Source organism: Phocoena sinus, chromosome 15 (assembly GCF_008692025.1).
Source record: "Phocoena sinus isolate mPhoSin1 chromosome 15, mPhoSin1.pri, whole genome shotgun sequence".
Classification (NCBI taxonomy): Eukaryota; Metazoa; Chordata; class Mammalia; order Artiodactyla; family Phocoenidae; genus Phocoena; species Phocoena sinus.
The window spans coordinates 52,273,673-52,286,681 of record NC_045777.1 but is presented as its reverse complement, the minus strand read 5'-3'; the positions used below and the strand labels follow the sequence as shown (position 1 = coordinate 52,286,681).

The window sequence follows — 13,009 nt, the reverse complement described above, 5'->3', positions numbered from 1 at the left end:
GAAGGCACCGCGTCCCTGCCGACCTCCCCAAGTGACGGCGGCGCACGCCAGTAGTCGCCGGCAGCCTGTGAGGACATTCCGAAGGGCGAGGGGTGGGCTTGCCTTCTCGAGCCTAGTTTCCCGGTCTCTCCCCGAGTCTGGGTCTCTGGGCTGTCCCCAGTGAGCGCCCAGGGGCGGCAGAACCCCAAGAGGTGAGGGACTCCGGGAGGGCGGGAACCAGGCTGAGGCGGCCTCTGGGGAGCGGAGCAGAGTCTGTTGCTAGGAGAGCCTGGCCGGATAGGTAGCCGGGAGCGCACCCCAGGCAATGCCACCAGCTGGGCTTTGCGGTGAAGGTGCCCCTTGGCCACTGGGAGAGGCTGCAGAGCGGGCCTGGCCTGGTGGGCCCTACTGGGATGTCCCCTGTCGGTCTTACAGGGCTTTGAGGGCGGAAAGGAGTCAGCAGGCCACGTAGACACCTCATGCAGCCTTGCGTTTGCTCCTTGAACCATCAGCAACCCCCGGAAGGGCATCCGAGGGACCTGCGGTCCAAGGGACGCAGTGAGGCCAGATTCGGTGGCCAAGTTGACTTGTAAACAGATGCCCTCGGTATTGGACCCCGGATTTCCTGTCTTCTGGCCCATTGCTTCTTCTACCAGCATGAGTTAAACCTTTCTTCCCAGTGGAGTTTGCACTTCATTTTCTCATGAGGATGGCCCTTGCGGTTTGAACATCTTATGCTTTCATTCTCAGGATATTCCTTTCAGGCCTTGCTAAGAGTATCGGGTCAGGGATCTTCCTTACGGTTGTGAGTTCCCTACCGTAGTTTATCTTTCCTTTTTGATTTAGATCTCATGTGGCCTCACTTTGCAAGACACATACTGGAGTGCAGGCATCTCCAGCCTGACTCATGGTTTCTCTCATCTGCAGCGTGACTGACAGGTTTCCTCCAGTTAAGAGGTGACTCTTGAAGCTCTGCAGAAATAAGTGTGTGTGTGATTTCAAGGCACGATGGCTGCAAAAGTGGTTCCTATACCCCTAAAGCCAAAGAGGTCCTTTATACTGAGAGTTCCTCCTAACTCCAAGCTGGGCCAAGATCTACTCCGAGATGCTACTAGTGGGCCCAAGACCATTCACCAGCTGGTTCTGGAGCATTTCCTCACCTTCTTGCCCAAGCCAAGCCTAGTCCAGCCCAGTCAGAAAGTCAAGGAGACCTTGGTTATTGTGAAGGATGTGAGCTCAAATCTTCAGAACAGAGGTAAGCACATACTGTTTTACTAGAAGAGAAGGGGATGGTACTGGGGGCTGAGCTAGACTTCCTTGTTAGTAATGAATTCAAGTTAGATTGGTGGGTTTCGGAAAAAAAGAGTTTATTCCAATAAGTCAGCGTGCCAGGGAGAGGGAGTATTTTTTTTCTCAAGCTGGAGCTTGAATGGTTTGCTAAGTGTGTGTAAAGCCACAGAATAAACAGTGTGTATCTTTTCTGTAGTGTCAGTTTTACCCAGACATTGGGGGAGGGGGAGTATCTTTTTAGGATAAAGGAATGTGGATGAATTATTGAATTGACTTCAGCTTATGTGGAATTTTGTTAACTTTTGTGCTTGCTGTGGGCATCTTCAGACTTTACCTTTCCCCATCCTTCCCCTTAGTAGTAATGGGAATTTTAAAAGTTGCTTAGGGGAATATCCTTTTCATAGTGAAGAGACCCCATACAGGTTCAAGACCCTGTGGTTTGTGGATTGATCTCTGACTGGGCTCATAGGAACAGAAAAAGCCTTGAGTTACCTACCAAAGGAATGAGGACAGCCTGGCTTCAAGGTGTGGGTAGAGTCTCCGTATTAGAGTCACTGACTTTTCTATTAACTACAGCTTCCTCTTTCCCCAGTGCAACCTCATCCCTTAGTGAAGCTTCTACCCAGAGAAGGAATCCAGCAGAAACAGGAGACAGTGTCTCCGTGTTTGAAAGCTGAGTCTAAGGTGGGTTCAGTTTTCCTGTTCACTGTTTGAGTGCATCACCTTCTCTACTCTTGCAGCCCTCCCGTATATATAAAGTCAGCAGGGAGTCAGCAGGGAGATGGGGCTCTTTCTTTACTGCCTCCTTGGACAGTCATCTTTTTTTTTTTCCCTCTGGCTCCTCTCTGAGCCAGGCTTTCCTGTCTGCATGGGACTTTAGATCCCTTTTGCCATCCCTTCCCTGATCTTGGTCTTTCTTAACAGCAGGGCTGTCAAGGAACCTCTGTTACTAAGAGGAAGGGGGCCTGTTGCTCTTTCAGGAGCTGGTGGTCTTTGAGGATTTGAATGTATTTCACTCCCAAGAAGAATGTGTAAGCTTGGATCCTGTTCAGCAGCCCACCTCAGAGATTCAAGACAACAGCATTGGGGAGATGATGTTACTGGGTAAGAAATCAAGTCCCTTGTGTGTTCAGATTGAAGGCTATGGGAAAAGCATGTTCTATTTCATCTCAGACTTTTTTGAGACATTGTGCACACCAGCTAAGTACATGTTTATGCACATTTAATTTTTGATTTATTCCATGTGGCAGAGCCTTCTCCAGCTGTGAGTGGCCATTTTCCCTGTATCTTGGGGGCAGTAAGGAGGGGACTTCTCTTGGTAAGGAAGACTTGAGGTTGATATACTCACATCAAATATCTAAACAGATAGAAAATGCGAGTATACTGTTTCTGAATCTCTGCACCCAGTGGTATTCTCCCCACAGATATATTTTACATCAGTGTATTTATTGGACACATGACTAATTCTTTTAAGTCTTTTTTTTTTTCTTGATGTTCAATAGCTGTGAAGCCTACTAGTGAAAGAGAAAGTATATCCCACTTTTGATGGAAATAACATCTGGCACTTATTAAGCACTTGTGTGCCAATATGTGCTAGACACTTCTGACTACTTTGCATGCATTTATTATCTCATGTAATTCTTATGATAGTACTGTGGTGTATAGGAATCATTACTATTTCATAGATGATGGAACTGAAGCAGAGAAAAGTTAAGAAATTTGCTAAAGGTCACACAGCGGTAGGTAGTAGAGCAGGGATTTGGACTCAGGGAATCTAACACCAGAGCACAGTCTTGGCCCAGTACAGTACTGCCTCCTTGCTGCATTTCTCTTAGTTTCATCAGTGAATTTCCTATATGGTTGGTGAATGAAGCCTTCTTCATTTGTACTCATTTCCCAGTAGTGGCTAACAGGTGCTACATAGGAACTCATCTGGCAGCAGCTTCTTTGTAAGCTGCTTAGAGATGCTTCAGTTTTTCCCTAGAAATATACTGCTACCCAGGGTCCCTCAAAAATCATTTTGCTGAGTGCCTAATACTTTTTACCTTGCCTTCAAGACTGGTTCTGAGGCTGAGGTTTTGTGAGTTGCCTAGGGTGACAGAAATACATAATGATTACTCAACTCTGTAGTTGTCTTATCCTGTATGGTTGGGGTGGCGGTACATAATAGGCCTGGTTAATTTCCCATAGATTATTATATGTAATATTTTATTTTAGGAAACTGTATAAACAGATCAGATTTATTACACTGAGTTTTTCCTGAGTCTTAGGCAAAGCTAGCATTTATTTTGGGTGACTGTTGGGCATGTTGCCAACTCCAGGAACACTTTGGCCCCGCACGTTGAGGACCTGAGACCTAATCCTCACCCTCTCCTTTCTTCTCCCTTATCCATACTCTGAAGCTGATGATTTAAGCTTAGAGTCATTCACCACATTTAATAAATGCTGTTTTCCCCTCAGGCAGGGTTGGGTTTTGGAGTTGATATTCAGGAGGTTAAAAATATATATAATGCTCCATTTCTATCCTCTAAGAGCTTCTAAGTTACAGCTGTAAAGAGCTTTGATAAGTCAAGGCAGGATTTGGACCCAGGAGCAGAGTTTGGAAGAACACGGATTTGATTTTAAATGAGATTCAGTTCATGGCAGGAAATAAAATGAGGTTATCCTCCTCCTAGACATTGGGGATTGGAGCTCAGATGTAAGGATGTAGAGATTTGGGAGTCATCAGCATATAGCTGATAGTTGACATAGTAACATTTGGTCTGTTTGCAAAGGGAAAAGTGTAAGGGAATGAACCTCGTGGGGACAGGAATCAAAAGGAAGGCCCTTGACAGAGGAAGACAGAATTTGTGTTTCAGTCCAAGTAAACCACATGAAAACAACCAAAAAGATAGAGCACTTAAATTCTCAGTGAGATAGTTCTTATGATTGTATCTGCCCTCTACTGTGGTAAGAGAATATACCTTTCCAAGATTGATACAAATTGACTTCATACTATGCAACAAAAACACAATAGAGTCCAAAGAGTAGAAATTATACATTAGGATCTATCACAATGCAATACAACTAGAAATTAATAATGAAATCAGAGAAAACAATTTCTTTCTACCAGTAAAGTTTAAAACTATTACGTAACTTCGGGTCAAAGGAGTAATACAAATTAAAATCGCATAATTTTTCTGCATAACACTGTATCAGAATCTATGGTATAATCTAAAGTGGTACTCATAAGAATATGCAGGGATGAAAAAAATGTATACTGGTTTACAGAAATTAATTAAGCCTCTGATTTACAGTTAGGAAAACAAGGTAAGGGAAAACAGGAACAAAATATTAATAAATACAAACTTAGAAATCAGTAAGTTAAAAATAGAAAAAATAGAGGAACTAATAAGTAGAATGATTTACACACAAATAGATAAACCAATTTCCATAGAGGAAACTGAAATTGTCAGAAAACTAGTCCCACACACAAGAAAAAGGACCAGCCTTAGTTTCACAGAAAATTCTTGTAAATCTTTAAAAATTTGACAGTTCAAATTCTGTGAGAACTTTCAGAGTATAGAAGAAGGAAAACTTCCAGGTTCTTTTTATGACATTAGTGTAACAAAGATACCACAATCTGATGAAAATTGCAATGACCAAATAAGATTTATTCCAGGAATACAAAAATGATTTAGTCATAGAAAGTCTATTTGTTATAAGTGTATCCATCTGAAAATAAAAAGAAATAGCCTATGATCATTTTCATAGTTATTAAAAAGATACTTGACAAAATACAAACCTCTTCTTCATAAGAACACTTAACAAACTAGTGACTAATGGATACTTCCTTAATGGGCTACATATCCTTTCAGCCAGCATCATCTTTAATGGGAAACACTGGGGGCATTCCCACTAGAATTAGGAATACAACAGTGAAGCCCACTACCACTACTACTGTCTAATATTTTGTTTCAGGTATTACCCAGTGCAGTTAAATGAGAAGGAAAATAGCCGTATTATAAGAACTTAAGAGAAAGATAAAACTACACCTATTTACATATAATAAATTGTGTAGCTGGAAAATCCTAGAGAATGTCTGAAAGCTTATTCCAAATAATAAGCATTTAGTAAGGCAATGAGATGTAAAATTATTATACCGAAATCATTCATGCAAACACAATCATTTAGAAGGTATACAGTAGGAACAAAAAAGATTAAACACCTAGGAATAAACTTAAGAAGTGTGCAAAAATTGTGAGGAAAACTTTAAAACACTTCTAAAGGACACAGAAGTAGATTTGAATGAATGGAAAGAAGTATCATGTTCTTGGTGGGGAAGATTTTAATATAAAAAAAAGTCAGTTCTCCCCAAATTGATTTATGAATTCAATGTAATCCCTTTAACAAAACCAATAGGATTTTTTCCCCTGGAAATAGGCAGTCTGATCTCAAATTCAAATGGAAAAATAACTACAAGTAACAGAGAAAATTGAAAAGAAGAGCAGTGGCGCAGGAGGGTTCTAGCCGTATCAGGTATTAAAGCAGCCTCTAAAGCCTGTCATGAAAACAGTATATAGTATTGGCATGTGACTAGATAGACCAATGGGATGGAATAAGAAGTCCAGGGACCTCCCTGGTGGCGCAGTGGTTAAGAATCCGCCTGCCAGTGCAGGGAACATGCGTTTGATCCCTGGTCGGGGAAGATCCCACGTGCTGCAGAGCAACTAAGCCCATGCACCACAACTACTGAAGCCCGTGTGCCTAGAGCCCGTGCTCTGCAACAAGAGAAGCCACTGCAATGAAGAGGCCGCAGACTGCAACGAAGAGTAGCCCCCGCTCTCTGCAACTAGAGAAAGCCCCACGCGCAGCAACAAAGACCCAACGTAGCCAAAAATAAACTAATTAATAACAAAATTAATTAAGTAAAAAAAAGTGCAGAAATAGGTTCAAATACACATTAGGACTTAGTTTGTGATAAAGTTGGAATCTCCAATCAGCAAGGTAAAGAGGGACTTTTTGATAAAAGGTGTTGTGACAACTTAGTAGCCATTTGGTGAATCATACCTTACTTTGCACACCAAGAAAAACTCCCAGTGGATCAAAGGGTGAATTCCTTTGTAACTGTGGCCTAGGAAGGCTTTTCTAATTAAGACTCAAATATCCAGAAGTCTTGAAAGAAAAGATCAATAAAGTAAATACATAAAAATTTTAAGGGCTTCTCTGGTGGTGCAGTGGTTGAGAGTCCGCCTGCTGATGCAGGGGACACGGGTTCGTGCCCCGGTCTGGGGAGATCCCACATGCTGCGGAGCAGCTAGGCCCGTGAACCATGGCCGCTGACCCTGCGCATCTGGAGCCTGTGCTCCGCAACGGGAGAGGCCACAACAGTGAGAGGCCCGCACACCAAAAAAAAAAAAAAAAAAAAAAAAATTAAAACTTCTGTATGACAAAATAAAAAATATCTGAGCAAATAAAATGCAGTAAATTGGAGGTAAATATTTGCACCTTATATCAGACAAAAGCCGAATTTATTAAGAATTTCTAGAAATCGGGAATTTATTAAGAATTAAGAATTTCTAGAAATTGGGAACAGAAAGATCAACAGATTTTCTCAGAAATACAAATTACTCTAAAATACATGAAAGAGGGCTTCCCTGGTGGCACAGTGGTTAAGAAACCGCCTGCCAATGCAGGGAACATGGGTTCGAGCCCTGGTCCAGGAAGAGCCCACATGCTGCGGAGCAGTGAAGCCCATGCGCCACAACTACTGAGCCTGTGTTCTAGAGCCTGCAAGCCACAACTACTGAAGCCCATGCGCCTAGAGCCTGTGCTCTGCAACAAGAGAAGCCACTGCAACGAGAAACCTGCACGTGGCAACAAAGAGTAGCTCCTGCTCATCGCAACTAGAGAAAGCCCACAAGCAGCAATGAAGACCCAACGCAGCCAAAAATTAATTAATTAGGGCTTCCCTGGTGGCGCAGTGGTTGAGAGTCCGCCTGCCGATGCAGGGGACACGGGTTCGTGCCCCGGTGTGGGGGGATCCCACATGCCGCGGAGCGGCTGGGCCCGTGAGCCATGGCCGCTGAGCCTGCGCGTCCGGAGCCTGTTGCTCCGCAACGGGAGAGGCCACAACAGTGAGAGGCCCGCGTACCGCAAAAAAAAAAAAAAAAAAAAAAAAAAAAAAAAAATTAATTAATTAATCAATAAAAGAAATTTTAAAAATAAAATACATGAAAGATGTCCAGCCCTTCTCATAATTAGAAATGCAAATAAAACCTTTACTGAGTTACCTTTTTAAAAAAAAATCTATCAGATTTATAGAAATCAGAAACTTAACACATTGGTGGTGAGGTTGTTGGGAGATGGGTATATTGCTGGTGGGCATGCAGAATGGTACAGTTCCTGTTTATGAGAATCTGTAATTACCCATATTACAGATGCATTTACCTTTTGATCTAGCAGACCCACTTCAGGGAATCTGAATTACAGATAATAGCAATAGCACACATTCAAAATAATGTCCAAACAGGGTTTATTCATTGTGGTATTGTTTGTAAAAACAAAGTTGAAAACAATCCAAGTGTTTCTGCAGGGGGCTGGTTGAATACGGTATGTTTCCACACATCGTACCATGATAATCTCTGTGCACTGGAATATAGTGACTGAAGTAAGGCAAGTAGCAGAAATATACATAGTGTACTACCTTTTATGTAAGAAATGGGGAGAAAAAGAAAACGTATTCCCTAAAGAAACAATGGGAAAACAAAAAGAAATTAATAAAAACTGCTACCTGTCTGGGGAATGAATAGAATGGATGGAGAGGGATGAGAGTAATGCTCTCTGTGTATACTTTTTCATGTTTTGATTTTTTGAGCCATATAAATATATTAGCTACTAAAATTATTTTATTTTTAAAGTTAGTACAGTAAAGGAAGGTAAAATACAGTTTCCCATGAACAACACAGGGATAAGGGGTGCTAACCCCCCCAGCAGTCAAAAATCAATGCATAATTGATAGTCAGCCCTCCATACCCACTGTTCCTCTATATCAATGGTTCTGCATCTGCAGATTCACCCAACCTTGGATTGCACAGTACTGCAGTACTTATTGTTGAAAACATTGTGCGTATAAGTGGACTTTCGCAGTTCAGACCTGTGTTGTTGAAGTCAACTGTATTTTCATTGACCCTTTCAGAAAAATAAGGAAAATCTTATGAGTTTCAACTAATTGTTCTGAAAACAGATATTTAGCTCTTTAATATAACCTAATGTTTATAATCATTCATAAAATGCTGATGGTAATTCCTGAAAACTGAGAATAAAGAAACCTGCTATCACTATTAATATCATTAACTAATTTTCTAAAGCAAGAAGATAAGAAAAAGGGGTTGAGAAGAATGAATATTGGAAAGAGAGGGAACCAAAATATGATTTGTACTTAGAAAATCTAAAAGGATCAACTAAAACATTATTATATTTAATAGTTTCAAAGTAGGTTGATAGGAATAAGTATTTAACAATCAATAAATAACATTCTTTTTTTTAAAATTTATTTTTGGCTGTGTTGGGTCTTCATTGCTGTGCGTGGGCTTTCTCTAGTCGTGGTGAGAGGGGGCTACTCTTCCTTGCAGTGCACGGGCTTCTCATTGCAGTGGCTTCTCTTGTTGCGGAGCACAGGCTCTAGTCTTGTGGCACGTGGGCTCAGTAGTTGTGGCTTGTGGGCTCTAGAGCGCAGCCTCAGTAGTTGTGGCACACGGGCTTAGTTGCTCCGTGGCATGTGGGATCTTCCCGGACCAGGGCTTGAACCCATGTCCCCTGCACTGGCAGGTGGATTCTTAACCACTGTGCCACCAGGGAAGCCCAATAAATAGCATTCTTAAATAAACACAAAATAATGAGAGCTGTCATTCAGAATGACTGTAAGATAGGAGTAAACTAGAGAAATGTTTTATTGGTAAATAGAAAAGAAGATTCTTAAATATTGGAGAGAAACAGGTCTAAACTGGAAAACTAAAATCATGTAAAATAAAGATAGCAGTACCCTCCAAATTTATTTATACTGTAAATACACTCAGTCAAATTTGTGAAAAGGTAGAAGTGGATGTTCTGACTGGTTTTACCAATATTAGACATGTTACAAACAACAAACAGTGTGATACTAAACTCCAAATGTATTAGAGTTAACTTTAATAATAGGCATAAAAGAATGGCTAGAGGACTTCCCTGGGTGCACAGTGGTTAAGAATCCACCTGGTAATGCAGGGGACACAGGTTCAATCCCTGGTCCAGGAAGATATCTCACATGCTGCAGAGCACCTAAGCCTGTGCGCCTAGAGCCCGTGCTCCACAACAAAGAGAAGCCACCACCATGAGAAGCCTGTGCACCGCAACAAAGAGTAGCCCCCGCTCGCCACAAAAAGAGAAAGCCCGTGCACAGCAACGAAGACCCAATGCACCCAAATAAATAAATTAATTTTAAAAATACCTTTTTAAAATAAAAATGGCCAGGAAACAATAGAAATTTATCAGATTTTAAGACTAATTTTTTTTCTGGTTTTAAGTTGTGGAGTTATTATAGAGGGAGACTTCCATTAATATATCAGTAGTGATTGATAAAGAGATTAAGATTTGTAATATATAAAATTTATTTAAATTTATAAAAGTCTCAGCCCAATAGATAAATTACTAGTTTGCAGTAATCAAAGTGCAAAGTAAAGCTACAATGAGAAACCATTGTATACCTATTAAATATTTGAAAATTATATCTACTGCCAGCAAGATTAGGTAAAATTGATAACCACATGTTGATGATTGTATTGAAATTTGTACAGCTTGTTTGGAAAGTAGTATAACAGTTCATACCAAGAGCTGTGATAAAAATTGGCATGTGCTTTGACCCAGCATTTTCATTATCCTAAGGGAATCATTAAAAGAAATAATTTAAAAGAAAAAATTCTATTGGTGTGAAACTGCTAAATCCAGCAGAGATTCATATTCTAGCTTCAGGTTTAGTCACATTATCTAAGTGGTTGATTTAATCCTTTACTTTAATCTCAGTAAGTTGCCTGGAGTTAGACAAATCCCTTGTCACGTCACCTGTTCAGAGCATACTTTTTTTTTTTCCACTTTGTTGCCTAATCTTTGTAATCTGTTATTTTACACAGACTTTTTTTGGGAAATGCAAATGCAGAGAAGTCTACAGATCCTAAGTGTACAGCTCAGATTTTCACAAAATGTACACATTTATCTAACCACACCCAAAATTGACTATTCCTAACAGCCCAGAAATCCCTCTGTGCCCCCTGCTCAGTCACTGCTCTCCTTCCTCCCCCAAAATGACAACTGTTGACTTCTAACATAGTTTCATTTTATCAATTGTCGTAATCCTTTAGTGTCCAAATAATAATCCATTGTGTGAATATGCTGTACCTTCTTTAGTTGTGGTCATTTGAATTTTTCCAGTTTTTCACTATATTGGATATTATAATATTACCTAAACTATAATATTTTAATATTTAATGTAGTGAAAACCTGGAAGTAACTCATCTTACCATTCACTTACTAGCCTCCTAAAGATTACAAGTAGTACCCTTTAGTATTTATGTCCTTCATCCCCTGGTCCTTATTAGCTCAGTGCTCTACACAGAATATAAGGTCAGTATGAACTTGTTGAGTGAGTAGTTGGTGCTTATTCAGAAAACAAACAAATGAAATATTTTAATGTAGTCCCACTCATTCCAATTTTTAAAGAAAAGTAAAAAGAGGACTGTGTGCTTGCATTATGGGGTATGGAAAGATTTATCAGTCATGTATCCCACCCTCATTAAGGGTAGAAAAGTGTTGATGGCAATTATCAGCCAGTCCTCAGATTTCTGACTTTCAAGGTTATTGTTTCATGAGAAATCTGACTTGTTTTTTCCTGCCTGGTATCATAGCCCTCAAAAGTTATTAAATTCTCTCTCTGTTTCAACAGTCAGTGACAGTAATCCTGAGGGTGAAGATCTTCAGAAAGAACCTGTAGAGAATGAAGATCACAGAGAAAAGTCTTCAGATTGTGATGAAATTGATTGCTCCGTGGTCTCTGAGCAACCTCCAGATTGCCAGAAAGAGGAAGGACTAAATACATGCATTCCAAAGGAAAGGAAAATGAGAAATCTTTTAGTTACCATCGAAAATGATACTCCACTAGAGGAACTCTCAAAATATGTGGATATCAGTGTTATTGCACTTACCAGAAATCGGAGAACAAGAAGATGGTATACTTGTCCACTGTGTGGGAAACAGTTTAATGAAAGTTCTTACCTTATTTCCCACCAGAGGACTCACACTGGAGAAAAACCCTATGACTGTAGTCACTGTGGGAAAAGCTTCAATCATAAAACAAACCTTAATAAACATGAGCGAATCCATACAGGAGAGAAACCTTATTCATGTTCTCAGTGTGGGAAAAACTTTCGTCAGAATTCTCATCGGAGTCGCCATGAAGGAATCCATATAAGGGAGAAGATATTTAAGTGTCCAGAATGTGGGAAAACCTTCCCAGGAAACAAAGAATTTGTGATTCATCTGCAGAGTCACGAGGCTGAGAGGCCATATGGTTGTACAAAGTGTGGGAGGAGGTTTGGTCGGCTGTCAAACTGTACCCGGCATGAAAAAACCCATTCAGCATGTAAGACCTGAAAACAGAAGTGGGATCGGGAAAGGTCTGATGGTCCTGCCTCAACCTGAAATATTCCTTAAGGAATTCTGAATTCCCAGGCTATCTGAAAAGATATGGATAAGAAAACCTCATTATAGCCAAAATTGGATAAATACCCATGTTTGCTGAAACCTCAAGTTTTTAGAAAATTCACAGGGGGGAAGAAAAAAAAAAACAAAAACATCCTCAAGGGCTATACCTCAGTTAGCAACCAGGCTTTTTGGACTAGAGCTTTTGTAAACTTGTATAACAATGTACAGGTCACAGACCCCTTCCCTGAAAAATGCTTTGAAATATGAGTCTGGGGGCTGCTTACCTTCAAGATGAAGAGTGATGAGTGTCCTGAAAGTATATCCAGCTTTTCCCCCACATAGGAATTCACACTTGAGAAATAATGTAAAGGTCCTTATCTGGAACTGTGTTCCCCTAAAAGAACCAAACTACTGATTTGTTAAGTCAACAGCTTCTACTAGCAACTCATATAACCCTCTAAGGATACCCTTAAAGCCTGAGAGTTGAAAGGGGTTGTTTACTTTGGAATTTAGGAAAATACAGCAAGTGAATGTCAAGGACTTACTCTGTCATTTGTATGTGATCTAATGATGAATTTCAATAACATTTGCAGTTTGTGGTGAAAAGTGACTGTTTTACAGAAATCCTTTTCACAGCATTATTTAAAAGTGTCTGCTTTTCTCACTGTATTTTGTTCCGCAATTAATTGCTCACACGGCTCTCTCATGCCTTTCCCTTGCCGAAAGAAGTTTGGGTCGCTCAGGCCTGGCCACCCAGCCCCGCTCCTGGAAAAGCTCTTTAGAATCTTGCCCCTCTCTTGAGTCTAGAAGAAAACCTGCTAGGAAGGAAACCGCAAGAGGAGGAGGAGGACGTTGGCTTGGATCCATGGCTGGTCAGTAAACTTGCCATATGCGTATTTCCCATCAGACCTTTGGCAATGGGTGGTCACTACCTCACAAGCAAAGTGTTTTACTTTTAGAAATTATGTCTTCAATAGCTAGCTCACATTACCCCTCAGGAGACAGGGTTCCAGTGTCCTCATTGTAG

The 13,009-nt window shown here is 40.6% G+C and overlaps 1 protein-coding gene across 2 annotated transcripts; it reads left to right on the top strand.

The window, feature by feature from the left end:
- The first annotated feature begins 25 nt into the window (after positions 1 to 25).
- ZNF200 (zinc finger protein 200) lies at positions 26 to 12,258 on the top strand. Of its 2 annotated transcripts, XM_032605340.1 has the most exons (5): positions 35 to 191; positions 907 to 1,234; positions 1,862 to 1,953; positions 2,250 to 2,373; positions 11,225 to 12,258. In XM_032605340.1, the coding sequence occupies exons 2-5, from the start codon at positions 988 to 990 to the stop codon at positions 11,929 to 11,931; spliced, it is 1,170 nt and encodes a 389-aa protein (XP_032461231.1). In that variant the 5' UTR covers positions 35 to 191; positions 907 to 987; the 3' UTR covers positions 11,932 to 12,258. The 2 variants fall into 2 exon arrangements, with proteins under 2 accessions (XP_032461232.1, XP_032461231.1); XM_032605341.1 differs by having other exon boundaries at positions 26 to 1,234.
- Positions 12,259 to 13,009: the final 751 nt, after the last annotated feature.

What these genes read in the sequence shown, in the direction of transcription:
- ZNF200 (XM_032605341.1), top strand. Translation starts at nt 988, where the DNA reads ATGGCTGCAAAAGTGGTTCCTATACCCCTAAAGCCAAAGAGGTCCTTT. An exon ending in CTCAAATCTTCAGAACAGAG is followed by an intron (nt 1,235 to 1,861) that starts GTAAGCACATAC and finishes CTCTTTCCCCAG; the next exon opens with TGCAACCTCATCCCTTAGTG. An exon ending in TGGGGAGATGATGTTACTGG is followed by an intron (nt 2,374 to 11,224) that starts GTAAGAAATCAA and finishes CTGTTTCAACAG; the next exon opens with TCAGTGACAGTAATCCTGAG.